Below are 23,399 nucleotides of genomic sequence, written 5' to 3' on the forward strand. Positions count from 1 at the left end.
CCGGGCAAAGTCTGCCGTAAAGTCCGCTCGTGTGTACGCGCCATTAGACAAACCTTTTGGCTGCACATACACTTTAAAGCAGAACTTTACACTCTCAATCAGCATTGACTATTTTTTACATTTCATCAGTTACCTCCTGCTTTCCAGGCCTAGGCAAATGATGTCATACATCCCATGAGTCTTCGGGGGGGGGGGGGGTTCTGCGCTAAACACACCCTCCTTTCTGCATTCCTGAGTTAAGGGAAGAAGGATTACAGGAAATAAATGCTACATGAATCAAATACCCTTACTCAAGATGGCCACAGCCAGAAATGTTAGGCGTGTGTTTTTCAAAGTGATTTCTCAGCAAAATAAAGCATGGAGACCTGGGTCGATGGGGAGTTTGCGTTGCATATCAAAAATTATTTGAATAGCGTTTTTAGTTTGTAGTTCTCAGATGCAACAGTTCTGCTTTGTCACCATTTTCTTGTCATTTTCAACTGAAGCTTAAGCTGGCCATACACCATACAATTTTCTTATTCGATCTTCTTTAGATTTACCTTCAACAATGTAGTACAAGGGCCTTCCTGATTGCATACAAATTGAAAGTGTTTAGGTTTGACCTCATATTATATGGCTTTGGTAAATCTAAAGGAAAGTTGTACAAGAACATTGTATAATGTATGGCCAGGCATAGGGTTTTGAAAAGTGGATAGTAAAATAAATAGGGTAACTAAGATGTATCCCTTCATTTTCTAAGGTATAAGAAATAAATGTGTTCCTGTACTTCTGCACTTGTGCTGCTGTTCTATTTATTTCCTTATGAATCATTTTGTTGGCAAACTGACCACACGTAGAAAGGTGCTGACCTTTGACCTGTGTTTGGAGAACTGGCTTGTGTATGTACATTACACTCTGGGTTCATGATAGTTGACTGCAGCAGTTATGTTGCATTATAAAACGGGGATCTCCAAACTTTCTAAACAAAGGGGCAGTTTACGGTTTTTCAGACCAAGGGCTGGTCTGTGGCCTTTGGGAGTAAAAAATGCCCCATCAGTGGGAGTCAACAAACCCCCATTGTTGGTGTCATTGGGAGGAATTGTCCCCCATTGTTGGTGTCCTTGGGAGGAATTGTCCCCCATTGTTGGTGTCCTTGGGAGGAATTGTCCCCCATTGTTGGTGTCCTTGGGAGGAATTGTCCCCCATTGTTGGTGTCCTTGGGAGGAATTGTCCCCCATTGTTGGTGTCCTTGGGAGGAATTGTCCCCCATTGTTGGTGTCCTTGGGAGGAATTGTCCCCCATTGTTGGTGTCCTTGGGAGGAATTGTCCCCCATTGTTGGTGTCCTTGGGAGGAATTGTCCCCCATTGTTGGTGTCCTTGGGAGGAATTGTCCCCCATTGTTGGTGTCATTGGGAGGAACTGTGCCCCACCATTGAGGTCAGTGAATAAAATAGTCCCCCAAGGGCCATATAAATGCAAGAAAAGGGCCACAACTGGCCTCCGGGCCGCAGTTTGGAGACCACTGATTTAAAAGACCTTCAGCAGACTTTTGTGTATATGTATTTGCATCCCTCCGCCTTACAAATATTGTATATCTGCAACTTTAACTTGGCGTACATGTGATTTTATTCTTGGTTCCATCAGTAGAACTGTAATACCTGTATGACTGAAGGACTAGTTTTTGTGTCTGGGTTTCCTTTTGTTTCATGTTTTGAAGGAGGTTTTTCAAACTGTTTTGCCTTTTACTTGTCAGGCTTCATTCCTCTTTGCATGCTGTTGGCATATCCTATGACTTTAGATGAGGGCCAGACAGGATAGGTGAAAGCAACAGTTCCTCAATACTAAAGTAAACTTTCAAATGTTCACTGTTTATCTATGGAGCCTGCGCCAACAGACACGAGTCTAATGAAACAATGCAGCGCGTTATGACGGCTGCAGCTTTGTGACGTTATTTCGGCCATTATGTCTGTGGGCATACAGTTTCTCCTAGAACTAAGTGCTTCAGTTTTTTTTTTCTTGACTTTCCTCCATCTGCTCGGATTTCAGCTAGTGGTTTTGCAATTACATTTTATACCGCCTCCGTTCGGATTAAACTTTAAAGCAGGGTTCCCTTTGCAGTTGGAAATAAAGCAGTGTAAACCTGTAAAGAAAAAAAAATGTGCTCAAAAGTAAAGGTGTTATTGTGTAATTCATACATATGCAGTTCACACTTTGGTTTTATTTTAACTGCATTAGCATGGCTAGCTGAAAATGTATGAACACTACATTAACACCTTTTGAAACAGAAGATACTTTGTGTTTTTAACGGCTCGGTTTACCTATTTGTAGCTTTATAAAGCAAATGTCAAATGTTTCAAATATGTTTTCAGTAAAAAAGATTATCTTCTTCTTTCTTTTGTAAGGTTAAAGTGATACTAAACATGCACTGTTTAATTGACTTTGTCCCTTCTATTTCTGTATGGGATGATGGCACTGTAATTATTTTAATTAAAAACAAAAACATCTAAGTACCTTTTTCCTAATCGATATACAACTGTCACATGACCCAGATCTTTCCAGTCCTGTCTGCAGGGAAACATGAGCAGGAGGAGCTTCTAGTCCTCTGCTGCTGGTCACATGTTCAAAATAATAAAAAAACAGCCTTTGGAGTACAGAGTAAAAATAAAATGAATATCCATAAACTGTTTTAAATTGTCATACAAATATATATTTGAAATCAATTATTTATTAATTTTTGGCAATAACACGGTGTGGGTGGATTTGTGCCAGTCACAGGCCAGGGTGAAGGCCAGTTATAGGTCAGGGCAGTGACCATTTGTACTGTTGGAATACTGGTGAGGGAATGCACTGGACACCGTTTTGCTGCCAGTGCGCCCCTTTAGCCTGCCTTGGATATAGAAGAACATCCAACCACACCAATGAAAAATTGCCAACATCCCTTGTACAATTTAATTAGGAAAGGAACTAACCCCCCAAAAAGCTGGGACTTTAACGGCAACAAAAATACAAAAATATAAATATAATTTATTCAAAAGAATACAAATATGAAACATCAAACCACTAGAGATTAATAACAATGATGATGGAATTCCCATAGGGGTCCGGACAGCCCGACACGTGTCAGGAAGGAATCACACCAAGCTGATAATCATATAAGTTTACTGCTGGATTGGAGGTGGCATCACAAACCTACATCACTTATGTCACAGGGACACTGTTGTACCGGGTGGGTCACCAAGCATTCACACAAGTCCCACATAAGGGCAGCAGGAGATGGCACACAAATGAGTAAATACTCAATGGTCCTGAAGGCTCTCTCCAAGGTATATAGTCTTGGTAAGTTCCACAGTGGGAATGTCGCCAAGAAAGCGCAACGGCGGAGGACACACAGAAAAATATCACTTATGAGAGTTATCTGTTTGGAGAGTGGATCTTTATGTATGTTAATATGCTAGTCAGGCATGTAGCGAACAAAGAATTCCCTCCATGACAGTCCTCCGGCATCAGATGCACGCCCCGCCATCCATTGCAGTGACCAACTGCAGTGGATGGCGGGGCATGCATCTGACGCCGGAGGATTCCCTATGGAAAATCCATCATCATTGTTATTAATTTCTAGTGGTTTGATGTTTCATATTTGTATATATGTATTCTTTTAAATACATTTTATATTTATATTTTTGTATTTTCGTTGCTGTTAGTCCCAGCTTTTTTGGGGGGTTAGTTCCTTTAACCTGCCTTTAACCACTTCCTGCCCGCTGGCCATCATATGACATCCTTGCATTTGAGCGGGGATATCTGAATGATGCCTGCAGCTACAGGAATCATTCAGATATCATCTTTTAGTGCCAGCGATTCCCTACACTATAAGAATGATCATATTGGCTGTTCCGCCGCTTGATCGTTCTTACGGGCAGCGAGAGGATGTTATGATGTTACACCTGGGCTCTGCATTCAAACAAATGGCGCCGCCTTGGCTGGGAAGCTGAGATCGTTTTTTTTGGTGTTTTTTTTTTTTTTTTTTTTTTTTTTTTTTTCAATTTCAGGCTTTCCAGCCTAGAGGTGAGATGTGTGGGGTCTTATTGACCCCATATCTCACTGTAACAAGAACCTGTCATGTAGGGCTGCAACTAACGATAGTTTTCATAATCGAGTAATTGGCCTATTATTGTTTCGATTAATCGGTTAATAACCTTAAAAAAAAAAAAAGGGTGGTGTATAATTTAGTTAATAGGTAAAGTTTAAAAAAAAAAAAGGCAATTTATTCTTAAATATCTCTATGCAGTGGTAAATATAAATAAACAACTGTATGGTTAGGGAGCAAAATATCTAATCCACTCTGAGAATAACAGACAGAAGAGATATACTGTATATACTAATAGAGGAGAGATATACTGTATATACTATTACAGGAGAGATATACTGTATATACTATAAAAGGGTGCATCTGGTAAATATCATCAGACTCAGATCAAATTTTTTTTATTTAAAAAACAAACAATGTCTGCCTTACAAAAAAAAATGTAATTTTAAGCGATTATTTGCTCTTTTTGTACTATAAAGGGCTTACTTTAGTTTTTTTAACCCCATTATGTTTGCTGGACGATTAATCGATTATGAAAATGGTAATCAATTAATTTCATAATCGATTAGTTGTCGATTAATTGATTAGTTGCTTCAGCCCTACTGTCATGCATATTCCTATTACAAGAGATGTTTACATTCCTTGTAATAGGAATAAGTGATAAAAAAAATTGTAAAAAAGTTTTAAAATAGAAAAATTAAAGAAAAATTAACAAAAAAAAAAATGTTTAAAGCGCCCCTATCCCCGTGTGCTCGCACACAGAAGCGAACGCATACGTAAGTCCCACACACGTATGAAAATGGTATTAAAACCACACATGTGAGGTATCATCGCGAATGGTAGAACGAGAGCAATAATTCTAGCCCTAAACCTCCTCTATAACTCAAAACATGTAACCAGTAAACAATTTTTAATCGTCGCCTATAGGGATTTTTAAGTACCCAAGTTTGGCGCCATTCCATGAGCGTGTGCAATTTTGAAGCGTGACATGTTGGGTATCTATTTACTCAGCGTAACATCATCTTTCACAATATGCAAAAAAAAGGGCTAACATTACTGTTTTTTGTTTAACATTTTTTTTCCCCCCAAAAAAAGCATTTGAAAAATTGCTGTACAAATACAATGCGAGATAAAAAGTTGCAACGGCCTCCATTTTGTTCTCTAGGGTCTCTGTTAAAAAACATATATAATGTATATCAGAATTGGCCTGGGTGGCAAGGGGTTAAGGAGGAGGTGGGCTACCTCCAGGGTTACCTGCCCTCTATCCATTATAATGCATATGCTTCCACTGTGGAGGCTTTCAAAAATGTTTAGTGTTAGGACTGCAGCTTCCGCATGTATTTGCAAATGTGTGCAAACTAAATCCCTGTTTTTAATGTAAACTTTTACACAGGATAAATTGGTTGTTTGCAGACTGGTTTTGTTTGACATGCGTCACCCTTTCATGTGCTCCTTGCTGTGAAGGCCAGTTATAAGCGGGGACAGTGACCATTTGTTATTACTGTGTCACGCCCCTCCATCCTGCGTCTTAGAATAAGAGGGAGGTGAAGCCACCATTAATGTAATATGCCACACCCATAGTGTTTAGCTGGTTAGTGGGCATGGAGGAGGAGGGAGAGAGTGGAATTTCATTTACCACTCTGTATACGTCCACATGTGTGACTTTTATAGCCGCATGGGCTCCTTAGATGTGATAGGGAGGAAATGCTCAGCATAGAAACTCACTCAAAACTGAGCATGTGCAGAGTTCCCACCACAGCTGCAAAATCCCTAGCTGAATTGGGAACATGAACAGAAGGTGGAGATCGAGAGCAGCAGGATCAACCAGGTTTTTTTTGCAGAATACAGAAAACAAATCTCATAGTTACTGAGTACGAACAGCATGTAATAGACCATTTTATTGATCGTTTTTTATGATGTGGATTTAGTAACACTTTAAGGTGTAATTGTAATATTATAGATTAGTCAAGTGCTTTGTCAGAGTGGTGTCAGATCAGTACTCTTTTTTTAGGATCCTATAGCTGTCTGTTCAATGTTTTGAAGCCCTTTTATTCTAGTTTAGTGAAGACCACTACATATAATCTGTCCACGCAAGTGATTGCTTGTTACGAAAGCTTGTGTCATGTGAGAAACTAGGATAATGTATTTGTCCTCTTTGTCGCTGTGTTTTACTGGCCTTAAAAGAGATGGACAAGGTAACATTACTTGAACTTGGTCTTGAACTCTTCACAATCTTGTGCTCAGCTTTGTCAGAGGTAACACAGGGTCAGATTTCCTCCTGGGTTTTAACTGGTTTCCCATGGGGAGATCTTCTTAGTTACTATCTTTTGTAATGCATTGTCCATAAGGATAATCCAGTAAAAGCTGGGGACATCATGCTCACACAAAACTCATTGGAGGACCAGAGGTCTGGTATGAAGAACAACATCAAAGGCACATTGGGGAATACAACGCTCACTCCCTAAAGGGGGGAAAAAAGGCTATTGTGCCACTTTTTGACTGTAATCCCTGTGGTGAAAAGGTTAAGGTGGTTCCAAAGGCAGGAGGTTTTTTACCTTTAATGAATTCTCTGCATTATGGTAAAAACCTTCTATGTTCAGCTCCCCCTAGCCCCCCGCTAAATACTTACCTGAGCCAGGTCTAGACTCAGCGCTTTGCCCAAGAGCAGTGGCTCTATCCTGGATATGGAGGCATTGGCCAGTGGCTCCTGCTATCAATCCACAGCCTGAGAGGAGATTGCGGGGGTGGGACCGAGCCATGCGGTTTGTGTCAATTGACATACAGAGCCCAGCTTAGGATCGAGCACACTCAGGTGCCCCCATAGCAAGCAGCTTGCTGTAGCGGAACTCAGAAGGGGAGAGGAGCAGAGTGCACTGGCGTGAGACCCCAGAAGAGGAGGATCGGGGCTGCTCTGTGCAAAATCATTGCACAGAGCAGGTAAGTATGATACTTTTGTTATAAAATAAAAAATACCTTTTTACATTCGCTTCAATTTAAGAACAAAACCTTTCTCTTCAGGGTTTAGGTGCCCGGGGATATAGGTTTTTTGTTGGCAACATAAGTGGTGCAAGAGTGTGGTTTATACTATGCGAGTAAAGTTTCTGGGGGGGGATGCAAAAATGTAAAGGCACTTTCACTGGGATGGGCATCGGCGGTGATGTGCCTCAAAGATGCTGCTTGCAGAACTTTTTTGAGCATCCTGCCAGTGCACCGTGAGTGAGAGGAGAGGCGCTTTACAGGCGCTATTTTTAGCACTATAGTGCCTATAAAGCACCTCAGTGTGAAAGTAGCCTAAAGGTTTATCTATGTTTAAGGCCTCATGCACACTGAACGTTAAAATAACGTTATAAAAACGCCTGTAGCTTTGCAGTGAGTTTAACGTTTTTGCAATAGTGTTTTTAGCGATTTTTTTTATTTTATTTTTTTTCAATGGATCAAGAACGTCAAACACTGGTTAGCGGTGTTTTTGAGTCTTTATCGGCATCTATCAGCGTTTTTAGACGTTAGAGCGTTTTTACAGCTGAAAAACTCCTCTCAGAACCCACTAGTTTTTTTTTTTTTAAAAAGCCAAAAAACGTCCCAGCCAAAAACTGCTGATAACAGCCTATGTGTGCATGGACACAGAATAACATGATGGGGAGTTTATCGACTGTAGCCAAAAACAGCTGCTGTAAAAACGTTCAAAAACGTTCAGTGTGCACGAGGCCTAAAAGTTTTGCTTATCTTTAAGGGACTCGGGTTCCCCACCAAAGTTCTTGGTTCTCCTCACCTCAGTGTCAATGCTTACAAGGCCAATCCCAAACCCCTTATGACAGACCTGAATAGCGAAGTTAGTGGATTATTCTGTCCTCCAGCAATAAAAAAAAAAAAAAAAAAATGGAATTATTGGATTTGAGTTTGTTGACCATGCAATGTCATTCTCTCGAAGCCGTAGCTGAGAACACACTTTTTATGGGCGTATGACTTGCCTAGTATGTTTTTTTTTATTCACTGTGCTTGCCAACACTGAGTTTTGCTGCTTTCTATAATCTAGTAATGCCCTATCCAACAGACCTCACACTGGTAGAGGAAGGAGCAACGATACTGTGGGCTAGAGAACTTCCTATTACTTTGCACAATGCTCAACATGTGTACAGAAGAGGAGAGCACAGCAATGGCCTCATTAATGCACTGTCATCTTGTCCAGATAGCAAGCTGTGAGTAGAAAGCCAAATTTGGCAGCCACTTATTAGATGGGTGCTACCGGTATTTTCACTAAAGTGCAGTTTCCCTTAAAAAACTTGGCAGAGCTGACCCCATTCAGTACTGCGTTATTGTATTCTTACGTTGTGGACCCCCCGCCACACTCCATTGTCAAACCACACTGATCAGCGCTGCAGTGGCTGATTAAATGCTGGTTTTCCAGCAGAACAGTTCGACTGAAGCCAGTCTAATGACCTGCTGAACCGGCCAAATTTTGATCCGTGTGTACCCAGTCTTTAGATAAGATATAGGAAGATGGATGGCTAGGCAGACACTCTTCCACCGCCCTCAGACACATGACAGCTGTTCACTGACACCATAAACTCAGATTGGCCCTTCCAACACTTTCTTACCTATGGAGAGGATCAGAAAATGATTCCGAGCAACTAAAGCAGAGTGTTATTTTATGGTAAAACAATAGTCGTTCAGGAAAGGTTTTCCAACGTGTTTGGTAACTTGATTTCCCAAGAAGTGTTAACAGCCTATACGTTGTATTTGGAAGCATGGAAACACTGCCCAGCTGACTGTCCTGTCTTGTCTATAGGGGCATTGGGATAGTATGTGCCAGTATGCGTGTTCACCATACATGGGTAATGATGGAATTTGTTGGCATGTGTTGACCTATAAGAGTTAATGCAAAGACAGGAACAGTGAGTACTATGAGCACTACAAGCAGGTGTGACTGCAATATAGATTTGTTATAATACTGTGCAGACCATTAGATAAGCTAGGTATGGTTGCAGTATATACTCTTTCTAAAAAAAAAAAATAGAAATAAAATTAAAGGTAAACTCCTATATTCAAACATTAATACTTTCTGTATTGTCTTTGCAGGGAAAATGACCGTGTTGCAATGGTCAATGGAGTGTCCATGGATAATGTTGAGCATGCGTTTGCAGTTCAACAGTTGAGAAAGAGTGGTAAAAATGCCAAAATTGTAAGTTATTTGTGTTTTTTTTTTTATTTCTTAATACTATGTTAATTTTGTTTTCCTTATGCTATGTGTCCTGACTCCTAGCCTGTCAGACAGTCTAAGATTAATTTAAGCCTTTCCTGAAAAGCTTTCTAGAAATATTCAGTTTTATAAGTAGACGTTGCTTTTATGGGTCGGATATTGATTGTTGGTAATTTAATGTGGTTACTTTAAACTTGGCACTTTAGAGATCAAAATGTATGTTATGTTAGTGTCACATATTTTAAAAGCCTGGCATCCATACATCCAGTGTTTAAGCCAATTCATAAATTCCACATCATTTTATCCATTGTTCAGAGTTGGGCACCTCTACAGCATTTTTATGAGACTGATTTTGCTGCTCTTAGATTGATCTGAATTATGTGCAATCAGCATTTTCCTTGAAACAAATTGCTCGACATGCCTAATTAATCTTTCCTCATATTTTTGCACAGCGACTGATGGAATACTAGTAATCATATTACAATTCAGCTTCTTATGTTATTAAACCTGGCATCTTATCTTACCATTCCCATTAAACCCTTTCCAGACTATACGACGGAAGAAAAAAGTTCAGCTTCCTGTGGTTCGCCCTGACCCAGAGCCAGTATCTGAAAATGAGGAGGACAGTTACGAGGATGAGGTGCCTGACCAGAGAAGTGCCCTCAGTGGCCCTGGTGCCAGCAGGAGGAGTGAGAAGAGCTGGGTAAGGGACAGAAGTGCCAGCAGAGAAAGAAGTTTATCGCCTAGATCAGACAGAAGATCTGTCGCTTCCAGTCAACCTCCAAAACCTTCCAAAGTGACCTTGGTGAAATCTAGAAAAAATGAAGGTATGTTATATTTGTGGTACTTTTTAAGCTTTGTTCACACGGGCGTACTATAGCGTACGCCCGTGTTTACCCACACAGGGATGCACAGGTGTTCCTTGCATACCCATGCAGGCAGTCCCATTCGTGTCTATTGGAATGCAGAGGCTGCTGCTTCCATTTTGACAGCCTTGCGGGTGCGCAGCCCCAGACACACACTGCATTCACATGGTTGTCAAATTGGGAGCAGTGGCTGTGTCCATGCAGCAGCTGATACTCAATTAACGTGAATGGGACTGCCTGCATGGGAATACACAGAAAATCTGTGAACAGGGCCCTTGCACGATCATACACTTTAGTACGCCCTAGTGAATGAGGCCTAATTCAGTAGTCATACAGCGGGTAATATAAGTATTGAACACGTCACCATTTTTCTAGGTATTTGTATATCTAAAGGTGCTATTGACATGAAATTTTCACCACACGACGATAACAACCCATGCAATCCATACATACAAAGAAACCAAAACAAATAAGTTCAGAAATGAAGTTGTGTAATAAAATGGAATGACGCAGGGAAAAAGTATTGAACACACTAACTGAAATTGATTTAATATGTTGTACAAAATTCTTTGTTGGTAATGCCCGCTTCAAGATGCCTCTTGTATGGAGAAACTAGTTGCATGCATTGCTCAGGTATGATTTTGGCCCATTCTTCCACACAAACAGTCTTCAAATCTTTAAGGTTCCGTGGGCCTCGTTTATGAACTCTGATCCTTAGTTCTTTCCATAGATTTTCTATTGGAGTCAAGTAAGGGGATTGGCTGGGCCATTCTAGAAACTTTATTTTCTTTCTTTGAAACCAATTGAGAGTTTCCTTGGCTTTGTGTTTAGGATCATTGTCTTGCTGAAATATCCACCCTCGTTTCATCTTCTTCATCCTGGTAGATGGCAGCAGATTTTTATCAAGAACATCTTGGTACATTTTTCCGTTCAACTTTCCTTCAATAACATTAAGTTTGCCAGTACCGTATGCTGAAAAACAGCCCCACACCATGATGTTCCCATCTCCAAACTTCACTGTTGGTATTGGGGTGTTTTTGGGGTGATGTGCAGTGCCACCATTTGACCTCCAAACATAGTGTGTATTATGACATCCAAAGAGTTCAAATTTTGGTCTCATCTAACCAGACTATATTCTCGCAGTATTTCACAGGCTTGTCTAAATGTTGTGCAGCAAATTCTACACAAGCTTCAACATGCTTTTTCTTCAGCAGTGGAGTCTTGCATGTTCAGCGTGCATACAGGACATGGTGGTTGAGTGCATTACTTATTGTTTTCTTTGAAACAATAGTTCCTGCTAATTCCAGGTCTTTCTAATGCTCTCCACAAGTGGTCCTTGGCTTCAGGACAACTCTTCTGATAATTCTTTTCACTCCGCTGTCAGAAATCTTACGAGGAGCAGCTGGTCGTGCCCGGTTTATGGTGAACTGATGTTCTTTCCACTTCCGGATTATGGCCCCAACAGTGCCCTCTGGAACATTCAGAAGTTTAGAAATGCTTTCTGTAACGAATGCTATCAGTATGTTTTGCAACAATAAGGTTGCAAAGGTCTTGAGGGAACTTTTTGCTTTTAGACCATCATGAGATGTTTCTTGTGTGACACCTTGGTAATGAGAAACCTTTTTATAGGTCATCAGTTGAGACTGAACCAGCTGATATTAATTTGCACTGACAAGGGGCAGGATTGCTTTCTAATTATTGATAGATTTCAGCTGGTGTCTTTGCTTTCCGTGCCTTTTTTGCGCCTTCCTTTCTTCACGTGCAATACTTTTTCCCTGCGTCATTCCATTTTATTACACAACTTCATTTCTGAACCTATTTGTTTTAGTTTCTTTTATATGTATGGACTGCATGGGTTGTTACTGACATGTGGTGAAAATTTCATGTCAATAGCACCTTTTAGAAATATATTTACCTAGAAAAATGGTGACGTGTTCAATACTTTTTTTTTTACCCGTTCTATATGTGGACATGCAGTGCTGATTTCCTGGCACAGCCATCTTTAGGGCTCTTTGCCGTATTTATTAATCTGGGATGATTTTTTAGAAGTGCCAAATGTGTTTTATGATAAAAATGAAGCTCCAAGAAGTGTACTTAGGTTTGTATCAGGTGTACTGTAATTTTAATGTCATGGTTTTATTTGTGTGTGTATATTACAGTGTTGTAAAGCCTGATACACACCATTAGCTTTTTTTCATTCAACCCAACGGTTGAACGAACAAAAACTCACAGCTCAGGTCAGAGCCGCTGTACTAACAATCTGATGTTTGTACAGCGATTTCTCTGCTGTGTTCTGACAGGGGAGCGGACCCCCGCAGAAAACTCCGTTCAGCGCTCTCAGCCGTTGGCTGAGAGTGTTTGGGTACCAGTTGGCTGCTGGTTTTCCAGCATGCACATCCGGTTTGGCCGGCTTCTGTTGCACCGGCTGCCATACACGCGGACCGAATGTTGGCTGGTTTTTATTGAACCGGCCGATGTTGCCGACATTTGGCCCGTGTGTGTTAGAATTTAGTGTTCACGTTCTACCTAATCCTGTGAGATGTGTCTGTGAGCACTCTTGAGTGCCATGGATGGCTGCACCAAGCATTTCGAGGTTCCTGTTGTCCTCCAGTTATTTTAATACTTTTACTGATTCGTGATGGACCTGTAAATGTCTTAAAGCTATTGTAAATGATCACTTTGTAAAACAACCCATTCAGTTTAAAATAGAAATGAAAGGAAAAAAACATTTGTATATAGATATAAAAACAATACAAATACCCTTTTTTCCACCTTTTGTATAAGTGATCACATTCCCTCTGGTCTCAGCTGCATAAGAGCTTGGGGAGGAGAAATAGCAGTACACCAATATTCCCATGGGGGGGGGGGATTTCACACAAAGGAAGCAATACAAAGAGAACAGGATACTTTCTCATACAAGTACATGGTACAGCAGACACATTTCAGGAATATGAAGTTTTGGGGTAACAAAGACTTTAATGAAGCAGGTTGCCACAGAGCACTAAATGGTTCAGTTTCCAATTTAGAAGAGCTGCACCACCATTGTGCCCGTGCAGAGACTTTTTACAAATGCATGCCATACATAATTGGGTTGATTTACTAAAACTGGAGTGCAAACTCTGGTGCAGCTCTTCATAGAAACCATCAGCTTCTACTTGTTTTTATTTTTGTCAAAGCTTAATTGAAGAAGCTGAAGTTAGAAGCTGATTGGTTACCATGCACATCTGCACCAGATTTTGCGCACTCCAGTTTTAGTAAATCGACCCCAAAGGGTCTTTGTTTTTTTGTGTATTGAGCTTTTCCTTTAGGGGTCTTTCACACGAATCAGTTTTTTTAATGCACTTTTTGTTCAGCCTAAGGGCCTCTTCACACTGATCGGCTTTTGATGACCGTCCATTAACTTAAATTGGAACGTGTGAAGCATTTCATAGTATTTAAAGGTATACATTTTTCATGCATTTTCTTCTGCTTTTGAAACCCCCAAAGCTCATCAAAAACTGATCAGTGTGAAAGGGCCCATGTTTGCTATGTCTGTTTTTGGTATTGTCCTCCTGCATCATTTTTGAGGTTGTAGTCATGTATCATACTACCCATGGGATAAGTGTGTTTTGTGTATGATTTGTTTTTGCAGAATATGGTTTAAGATTAGCCAGCCATATTTTTGTAAAGGAAATCTCTCAAGATAGTCTGGCAGCGAGAGATGGAAATATTCAGGAAGGCGACGTTGTGCTTAAGGTAAGGGTTTCTTCTATAATTTACAGATTAGCAATATACTAAGCCAGCTTCTTGTGTGCCCTAAATTGCAGTCAAATGTAATAGGGATGATTTACTAAAGTAGAAATGAAGTGAACTTTTATTACACAGCACTGCACACGCAATAAAGCATTCCTATTGTTTCTTATATCTATGCAACTAGAGTAGTATCAAATAGTGGTTGCAGATGTTAAATGAGTACATAAAAAATTGTTCTGTTAGTTCACTCTTCTATGTTCTCTGAAAAGCGCTTAGTGCTGGAACGCTTTTCAGAGTGTGAATAAGCATCAGCTGTCAGGTGTTCGAGGCAATCCTGCCGCCTTCAGAATGCCTTTATTTTTTTTATTTTTTTTGCAGAGCAGCAATTTTCAATGGGATTAATGGCTGCAAGCCAAGAGTTTGACTTGAATGAGTGAGTTTGGTAGTGACGGTACTGCCTGTCAACTTGGCTTGCTGCAATACACTTTCTGCAGCATGTGAACAGCCGCCTCTGACTGTATAGTACGCTTTAGGCGGATGTAAACAAGAGGATAATTTGATGGGATTTTATGGGTGCCAAGCTAATTGAATTACTCATACAACAAGGTAAAAAATAGTATCACAATTTATTAAACATAGAACAAGGTTAAAAGTTGTATTGGTTATACATAAATAACGCAGAGATCAGTACACATCAAATTGGATGTTAAAAAGGGTCACTCAGCACTAATATCCCGACATGTTTCGCCCATTAGGGCTTCCTCAGGGGATGTTTTGTTGAGAGACAAGGATAGACGTGTCACTGCATAAAACAAAGTACAGTTAAAGACCATAGAATATGAACAAAAATGTATACTCAGAAAAAATACCATTGACCATTTAAAACCACAAGTTCAGCTGACACCCATTTGATAGTTACCTGCGGTAAATGTTGAGCCGAACTAGGAAAAAGGACACTGCGCTGCACAAGAGTAGGTTAGCCGAGAAGAGCCCAGGGATAAGGCCATGGGAGCAATCTCTGCCCAGTGGAGAGAAGGATATGAATGTAATGACCAGGTATTGGAACACAATGGGGAGAAGGTGGGGTTGTGGGCTTTAGGTGGGTCATCTATGTGGCTGTAAAACTGGCTCAACCCTCCTGTTTTTATCCCCTACCTACTAGGCTGCCCGTGTGAAAGAGACCCTAAAGAGGAGCTTTACCCTGTAAACAAAAATGTAAAAGCCAGCAGCTAAAAATACTGTAGCTGCTGACTTTTAAAAAAAACACACAGCTGTCCAAGTATCCAGCGATGTCCTAACCCAAACTGGCTCTTTTACTGGTCTTCAGGTTCAGGTGCCTGCATGTTAACTGTGAGCAGCCGACTGTGACTCTTTGCGGCCATCACAGCCATCTGCCCACTGCGCCCTGTGAATAGTCCCGCAGTCTCCTGGGACCCATGACGTGTCAGACTGCGGAGGAGGGGGGCGATGGCTGAACTTCCGGTCAGATCGATGCGGCTATCTCATCAGAAGTGGGAGCGGGTACCTTGAAATTATTGAAGTCGGGAGCGGAGAAGTGGAACTTTCCCTTTTGGGTGAAGTTCTGCTTTAAAGTGGTTGTAAAAGCTGATGGTTTTTTGCCTTCATACATTCTATGCATGAAGGCAAAAAAAGCTTCTGGACAGCTTCCACTGCACAGAGCAGGTAAGTATAACATGTTTATTTTAATTACAAAAAGAAAAGGCTCAGCCTTTAATACAACTTTTAGTAACCGGCATACTGTGTTTATCCATATATATGAATGTTTTTATGAAGTCTGATCAGTAGCATAAATGTTTGCAGTTTGCTTCCTTTCGTCATCAGCCTGGTGCAAGATTACACAAGACTCGGTAAACCTGCCGGCATTATGATCTTCATAGGACTGAATAAGCTGCTTCTAATTTTGTGAGAAATCTTGTACTTATGTACGCTTGACACTGACCGCTGTTAACAGCATTACACCTTTCATCGATCTGATCTTTGCATGTAGGACTTGCTGTTCTGTGAATAAAATAGTTCAGCTGGAAAATTGGACTAAAATGTAAGAGTGGGCGAAAGCAGAGGCAATCATTTTATTTGCTAACAAGAGCCAACTTCTCTTTTTCTGCTTGTAGGGTACTTTTGGTTTATTGGCAATCTTTGTTTCACAGCTCTGCCTGTCTTTTCATTTCTGCAGTGACGCTTGCTCAACAATTCCTAGGGATGTTGATCAATAACACTAGCTGAGTTTACATTTCTGAACTACAGGAATCTGGAGCCCTCTTATTCATGGAAGAAAAATGTGGGAATAAAACTGCTGATGTGAGATTCGTGGTGTCCTGCCTTGAAATTATTTCACATCAGTAGCTAAGATTTATGAAGTCGCAGTTCTTTCTATCGCATACAAAACAAGTCTCGCTATTATATGGGAGGAATGCATCTGCCGTGTGTGAGCTTTTTGATTCTCATCCATGTTCAAACCTGGTCTAATGCCTCAAAACATGGATGCTATTAAACATAATCTTCTCATTTAAACACAGTTACCTCTGGTGCTGGTCACATGACCAGTACCTTGGCATTTAATGACCACATGATCTTTTCTAAAAGCAAAGTAGTCTGAACAGGAGAAGTGCATATGAATGCATATGAATACATAAGGCTCGGTTCACATGTATGTGGGACCGGTTTCTGTGCAGAGTCCGCTGCGGTTTCCATTAATCGGTTTAGGGGCAATTCAGGTGTGAATTTGACACCTAAATCTTACCTAAACTGGACTGAAAAACCCACAGGACCCTTTTTTTTAATTTGCACCGCAACTGGCCTGCATATATGTGAACCGACTCTATTGAAAGCTGGTCTGGTTCACATGTTAAGCAAATCGGATGAGGTTCCGATTTGCATATATGTGAACTGAGCCTAATGGAAGATATTCTTATTGGATAAATTATGGATTTGTAGCACTGTTAATTCTACCGTTGATGATCTTCATGAATGAGTGTCACCCCTTTTCTCAGGCAGCTGGTCATAGGCTATGCAACTAATTAAAGTGGTAGTATATGCTTTTGTTTATCTTTGTTTATCTTTTACCTACAGGTAAGCCTAGAAGGCTTACCTGTAGGTACTGTAAATATCTCCTAAACTTGCACGGTTTACGAGATATTTACTTGTGAAGCCGCCAGTGACGTCACTGGTGCATGCTCTCTGAAGGGACGGCATACCCATGCCATTCCTTCAGAGCCCTGTGCCGTAAACGGTGATTTCATTGCGGCTCATCCATTCAAAGAACCGGAGCCGCAAACCCAGAAGGAAGACCAGGTGAACATGGAAGCCCTGTCAGTGGTGACAGCGCGCCACTGGAGGGCTTCATTTTTAAGGTATGTTTCACGTAATGCGCTAGTATGCCATGCATATACTAGCACATTATAACATTGCCTTGCAGGAGGTAAAGATATGGGTTTTTTTTTTTTTTTTTTCCCCCCTCAGTTTACTTTCGCTTTAAAAATAATAAGTAAATAGTAAATAATAAGTCCTGTGCCTAGAGTATAACAAATAAAAAGTAAGTGACAGCTGCACAACAAGCAATACCTGAGTACAAAATATGAATAATATAACACACAAAAAAGGTTTGCTTTCTCTATAAAGTGAAAATATCGAACAGTCCACAAATAAGTATAATAAAGTGAAAAGAAAAGTCTCAGTGCGTGAGAGTTAAAAGAATCTAAAACCCGTGTAAATCCCAAAGAGCCAGTGTTATGAGGATATCCACGCCACCAGGATACACCCACTGCTTGCCACAACAATTGCATCTCAAACAAGAGAGGTCACATAAGCTCAACTGACATACATCCATGCATCATAAGATACGGTGCCTTGAAAAAGTATTCATACCCCTTGACATTTCCCACATTTTGTCATGTTACAACTAAAAACGTAAATGTATTTTATTGGGATTTTATGTGATAGACCAACACAAAGTGGCGCATTTATGTGAAGTGGAAGGAAAATGATAAATGGTTTTCAAATTTTTTTTACAAATATGTGAAAAGTGTGGCGTGAATTTGTATTCGGCCCCCCTGAGTCAATACTTTTTGTAGAACCACCTTTTGCTGCAATTGAAGCTGCAAGTCTATTTGGGGATTTCTCTACCAGCTTTGCACATCTAGAATGGAATTTTTGCCCATTCTTCTTTACAAATAAAGCTCAAGCTTTGTCAGATTGTATAGAAGAGCGTCTGTGAACACCAGTCATGTCACGGATTCTCAATTGGATTTAGGTCTGGACTTTGACTTGGGCATTCTAAAACATGAATATGCTTTGATCCAAACCATTCCTTTTCAATCTTAGCTTATTTCAAAAAAAGAAAACATAATAAAGGAGATATAACAAAAAAAGAAAGTTCGCTACATTGTACTATTACAATATGTGATTACATGCATTGTGCAAAGAACAATGATATATATCTATATCATAGATGAGCAGGTGTATACACTTTGACATCAAGTCTCTGGTGAAACAACGAAATATCATATTGTAAATAAAGGCCTTTAGACATATGGGAAGTTTATTATATGCGTGGGATCCAACATATGTTTACTCTTGTGGTTTTGCGTATTGGTATTATCAGAGGGATCTCCCTCTTCATGATATGCTGTCGGGACCTTTTTTACTCACTTATACGAAGTATTGATGTCGTTGAACTAATCTGGGTATATGGCCTTTGATCATATGCTTAAGAGACCGGTTCAATACAGAAAGAGGAGTAGGTGAAGAGAGGGAAGAGAAATATGCTGTGAAAAGAAATAGGGGATGATGAAGAAAGTGGGAAGCACCCCAGCATGGCTAGCCAGTAGACGGTGATGGGGCATCCCTGACCCATACAGAAAAGTCGTCGGAGTAACGAAACATTGCCCACGCGGTCCAGGTGATGGTAAATTGTTCCTCCTTCCCCGCTTCTTGCACCAACAGGCGCTCCAGATCTCTTATCTGATCCACCTCGACAGCCCAGTCGCCCAAGGAAGGCACATCCGCTGTTCTCCAATGGTGGGGAATCACTGTCCTGACTGCGGCCAAAAAGTGGCGCAATATATCTTTTTTAATCGCCTTGAGGGGGCCTGGGAGCATAGATAGCAGGACTATCTCTGGAGTAGGTTGAATTGAGGTAGCCATCAGCCTGCTGTATAGATCAAAGACCTTTTGCCAAAGTTTCCTGATTGGAGGACATACCCACCAAATGTGGAGCATTGTCCCTCTAGAGGACATGCACCGCCAGCAAGTATCTGACAAGGAAGAATTAAACTGTTGTATAGTCGCTGGGCATCTGTACCACCTCGTTAATAGCTTAAATCCTTTTTCTCGGGACTTGGTTGCTAATGAAATCCTATGCGTCAGGACAAAGCTTTTTTGCCAATCAGCAGGGGAGATGGAGTGTTGTAGGTCTGTTTCCCATTTCTGCGTGTATGTTGGAAGGTCTGGGGCAGAGATGTTTAGTAGTATGGAATATAACAACGATACCACGTGGGTGGGCGGGTCTGATTGTAAAAGTAGCTCGTCAAAGTCTGATGGGTCAGCTAGGATCTCAGAGATGGAGGAAAAAGTATGTACATATGACATTAATTGACCCCTCTGTAACCACATTGTTGGGGGCCCTATGTTTGTCTGGGGGGGTATGTCTGTTCTCAGAGATGGGTCAGCGCGTAAAACCTGCGCTAAGCGTCTATGACTATACCTATTCCAGGGTCTAAATCTGCTTCTGTTTACTGCCGGGGGGAAGGCCGGAATCCCAAAGAGAGGGGTCATTGGGCCCTGAGGTTTAGATAATTTACCAGTTAAGGTCAGGCGGTCCCAAATCTGAAGAGTTTGACGAGTAAGAGCAGTAGAGAGTGAACTATCCTTGCGCTGGGCCGTAGGGGTCCACGGCAGGGCGCAAAGATCAATTTCATTAAGATGCCTCTCCAATTGGACCCAGAGCTTGGAGGAGGAGTGGTGAAACCAGTCCATGATACGTATGAGTACCGCCGCCTTATATGTAGAGGCATCTGGGACCCCCGGACCTTCGGGAGGGTCATTGTGTCGTATTTTATCATGGGGCGGTCTCCCTTCCATATGAATTTAGAAAAAATCTGACAAAGCTTTTGGAAGAACGAGGTGGGGATATATATGGGAATAGTTTGAAAAAGATATAGGAATCTAGGGAGAACCTCCATCTTCAAGACATTTACCCTACCCAACCAAGAGAGCTGTTTAGATGCGTATGAACCAAAAATCTCTCCTGCGCTCAGGTAATGAGTTCCTCAATGTGTGGTATGACCGAATGCCTCAGTGGTAATTACTGTCTTGCAGCTCTCCTCAGAATAATGGGTATTCATAGACTACAAAAAAGAAAAGAAAGGAGGGTGCACCGACCTAGTGCATTACCACTGGTAACATTTATTAAAAAAGTAAAACAGCAAATGGATAGGTGCCGTCTAGGCTCTGAAGAAAGGGGTTCTCCCCAGAAACGCGTCAGCCATTGCCCCATCTACCTGATGTCCGGTCCAGGGCTTTTTGATGTTTGATTCTGCTCACCTGCAGCTACTGTCTATGCCTGATATTTTAAGCTTGTTTGTGAGTATCCATTTGCTGTTTTACTTTTTTAATAAATGTTACCAGTGGTAATGCACTAGGTCGGTGCGCCCTCCTTTCTATTCTTTTCTTAGATGCGTATGAAGCCAGATCCGTTTGTGTTCTAAGAAGTAAAGGGGTAAAGTTACTGGAAAATAGTTGGGATGCGTCCGTTGGGATATGGATTCCCAGATACCTAATAGATGTAGAGCTTGTCTTAAAAGGTAAAGAGGATGAGAGCTGTTGGAGAGTCGCTTTTGGGAGCAAAATGTTGAGAATTTATGACTTACTATGATTAACTTTAAAGTTACTGACATCTCCATATCTCCTAAACTCTTGAATAATAGCAGGCAGAGACACTTGCGGTTGGGTAACAAACATGAGCAGGTCATCTGCAAATAGGACCATTTTGGTATGTATAGGGCCTACATTAATACCATGAATAGCCGGGTTGTTTCTAATGGCGATGGCCAAGTGTTCCATAACAAGAACATAGAGAATGGGGGACAAGGGGCACCCCTGTCTCGTTCCCTTGTGGATAGTGAATTTTGGAGAAAGGGAACCGTTTAGTCTGATCCTATCGGAGGGAGTTGTATAGAGGGACATTATTCTGGAGCTCATGTTCCGGCCTATGCCTAACTGCTGTAGTAAGAGGCGAAGAAATTGCCAGTCGACACGGTCAAAGGCCTTCTCTGCATCGACCGTAAGGAGGCACAATGGGATACTGTGGGTCCGAGCATAATCTGTAAAGAGGTGTTTTCAGGGTGTTATCCCTCGCCTCTCTTCCACTCACAAAGCCAACCTGATCTAGGTGGATTAAGCGGGGCAATAATGGTTGTAGTCTATTAGCTAGCACCTTCGCGTATATCTTCAGATCTACTCCTATCAGCGATATGGGTTGGTAATTAGCACAGATAGTCAGGTCTTTGTCTGGTTTTGGGATAAGGGTGATATGAGCCTCTAGTGTTTGCGGCGGGAATACTGAGCTTTCAGAGATAGAGTTAAACACTTTTGTTAAGAAAGGGGTAAGGAGGGGAGCAAATTGTTTGTAGAATTTTGTAGTGAAGCCATCAGGGCCCGGACTTTTACCAGATGGGGTAGATGCAATGGCACGGGCGACTTCATCTTCCGATATCGGATCCTCGATGCCCTCTATCGTTGCATCATCTAAAGTAGGAAGTGCAGTTTGCGCAATATATGAGGCTTGTGTTTCCGCTGTAATAGAGGGAGGTTCAGTGGGGCTTGCTGAAGGTATGTTATATAGGGATTGATAGAAGTCGCGGAATACCTGTCCCATCTCAGCTGGTGCCGAGACAGTCTTCCCGGACTTGTCTTGTATGTGAGGTATAAAGGTGTTAGGATGTTTGGTATGTAGGGTACGAGCTAGCGATCTACCACATTTTATCCTTAAATTTGTATTGATGAAAGGCTAGTTTGTTCGCAAATGTACATGCTGACGCTTCGTATAGTTCCCTAAGCTGAGAGCGAGCGGAAGAAACCTCCGCAAGCACCTCCGCCATGAGGGAATGCTTATGAGTAGTCTCAAGCGTCTTAAGTTTGTGTACCGCCGTAGTTATCGCAGCTGAGCGTTCTTTTTTCAGGCGAGCGCCCAATTGGATAAAGCTACCCCGCAAAACCGCCTTTAATGCCTCCCATTGAATAGGTGGTGATGTGTCGTCAGAGGCATGGTCCGCAAAAAAGTTTGTTATAGTCTCTGCTATCCGTGTATCGTATCCTGGTTCAGTTAGGAGTGAGTCATTTAACCTCCATGTCCATTCTTTTGTTGGGGTAGAGGGGACCGCAAGCCTCAGGGATATTGGTGAGTGGTCCGACCAAACCATAGGATCTATTTCACACTTTGTGGACCAGTCTAAGCAGCCGTGGTCCATTAAAAAGTAATCTAGACGGCTGTAAGAATGATGTACGTTTTGAAAAATGTTTGTAGTTTCGCGTGTCAGAATAAAGTATCCGCCATACATCAACAAGATGCATGTTATACATGGCACGTTTTAGGGCCCGTAGTTTAGGAAAGGAAACCGGGATATTGAGGAATCCAATAGTGGATCCAGGGGAGTATTGAAGTCCCCTCCAAGTATGAGCTTGCCCTCTGCAAAACCCGCCAGAGTCTTTAAATACTGCAAGGCCCATGGGACTTGATGTGTGTTAGGCAAATAAATATTGGCTATTGTAAATTTAGTCCCCCAAAGGGAGATTTTCACAAAGACGTATCTGCCCTGTGGGTCTGTCATATGGTCAAGCAATTCAATAGGGAGTGTTTTGTGAAATACAATAGATACTCCCTTAGATTTTTGTGTCGGATTGGTACTGTGGATCCACCTATTAAAATATCTGCTGGAGCAGGAAGGGGTGGAGCTATATTGGAAGTGGGTCTCCTGCAGCAAAAGCACGTTAACCTGTCGTTTGTGCATCTGATACAGAATTTGCCCACGTTTTGAAGCAATGTTAAGCCCATTGACATTATAAGAATAAAATTTCATCTGTGGGCGTGAGGTCACTGTGTGAGCCATGCTGGGGTGCTATAGGTTGTATAAAGAAGAAGGTTGTAGAGTAGAGAGCAGTACGGAGCAAAATGGAAAAAAGAAGTGAAATGCGGGAGTGTGGGAAGGGGGGGAGGGGGGAGAAAGGAATAAGAGAAATTTGTGGGATTAAAGAGAAGAGAAAAAAAAGTAAAAAAAAAAAAAAAAAAAAGTAGTAAGGTGTAAAAGAAAGGACACCTAAAAATATGTGTCTGAGAGACTAATGTGTCGAGGTCAAGACGAATGGACCAGAGTCGTGGTCCCGACAGCGAATCAGGCATACATAGAGTATATGTCACACACTTAACATTTGAGCCGTATGTGAAGCAAGCAACAGCTTTTTCCTATAAAGAAAAAAAATAAAAACAGAACCTTCTGGATGGGATTGAAACGACTCCCACTGCAAC

The 23,399-nt window shown here is 41.4% G+C and overlaps 1 protein-coding gene across 14 annotated transcripts in view; it reads left to right on the plus strand.

The window, feature by feature from the left end:
• Positions 1-23,399, plus strand: part of TJP1 (tight junction protein 1) — a 730,896-nt gene that overhangs the window by 616,623 nt on the left and 90,874 nt on the right. For all 14 annotated transcript variants that reach the window (XM_073618845.1, XM_073618846.1, XM_073618851.1 and 11 more), the window contains 3 exons: positions 9,140-9,242; positions 9,808-10,087; positions 13,758-13,861. In XM_073618845.1, the coding sequence (XP_073474946.1) occupies positions 9,140-9,242; positions 9,808-10,087; positions 13,758-13,861 (487 nt within the window). The remainder of the gene's footprint in view (positions 1-9,139; positions 9,243-9,807; positions 10,088-13,757; positions 13,862-23,399) is intronic.

This window comes from Aquarana catesbeiana, linkage group LG03, assembly GCF_042186555.1.
Source record: "Aquarana catesbeiana isolate 2022-GZ linkage group LG03, ASM4218655v1, whole genome shotgun sequence".
NCBI classification, from domain to species: domain Eukaryota; kingdom Metazoa; phylum Chordata; class Amphibia; order Anura; family Ranidae; genus Aquarana; species Aquarana catesbeiana.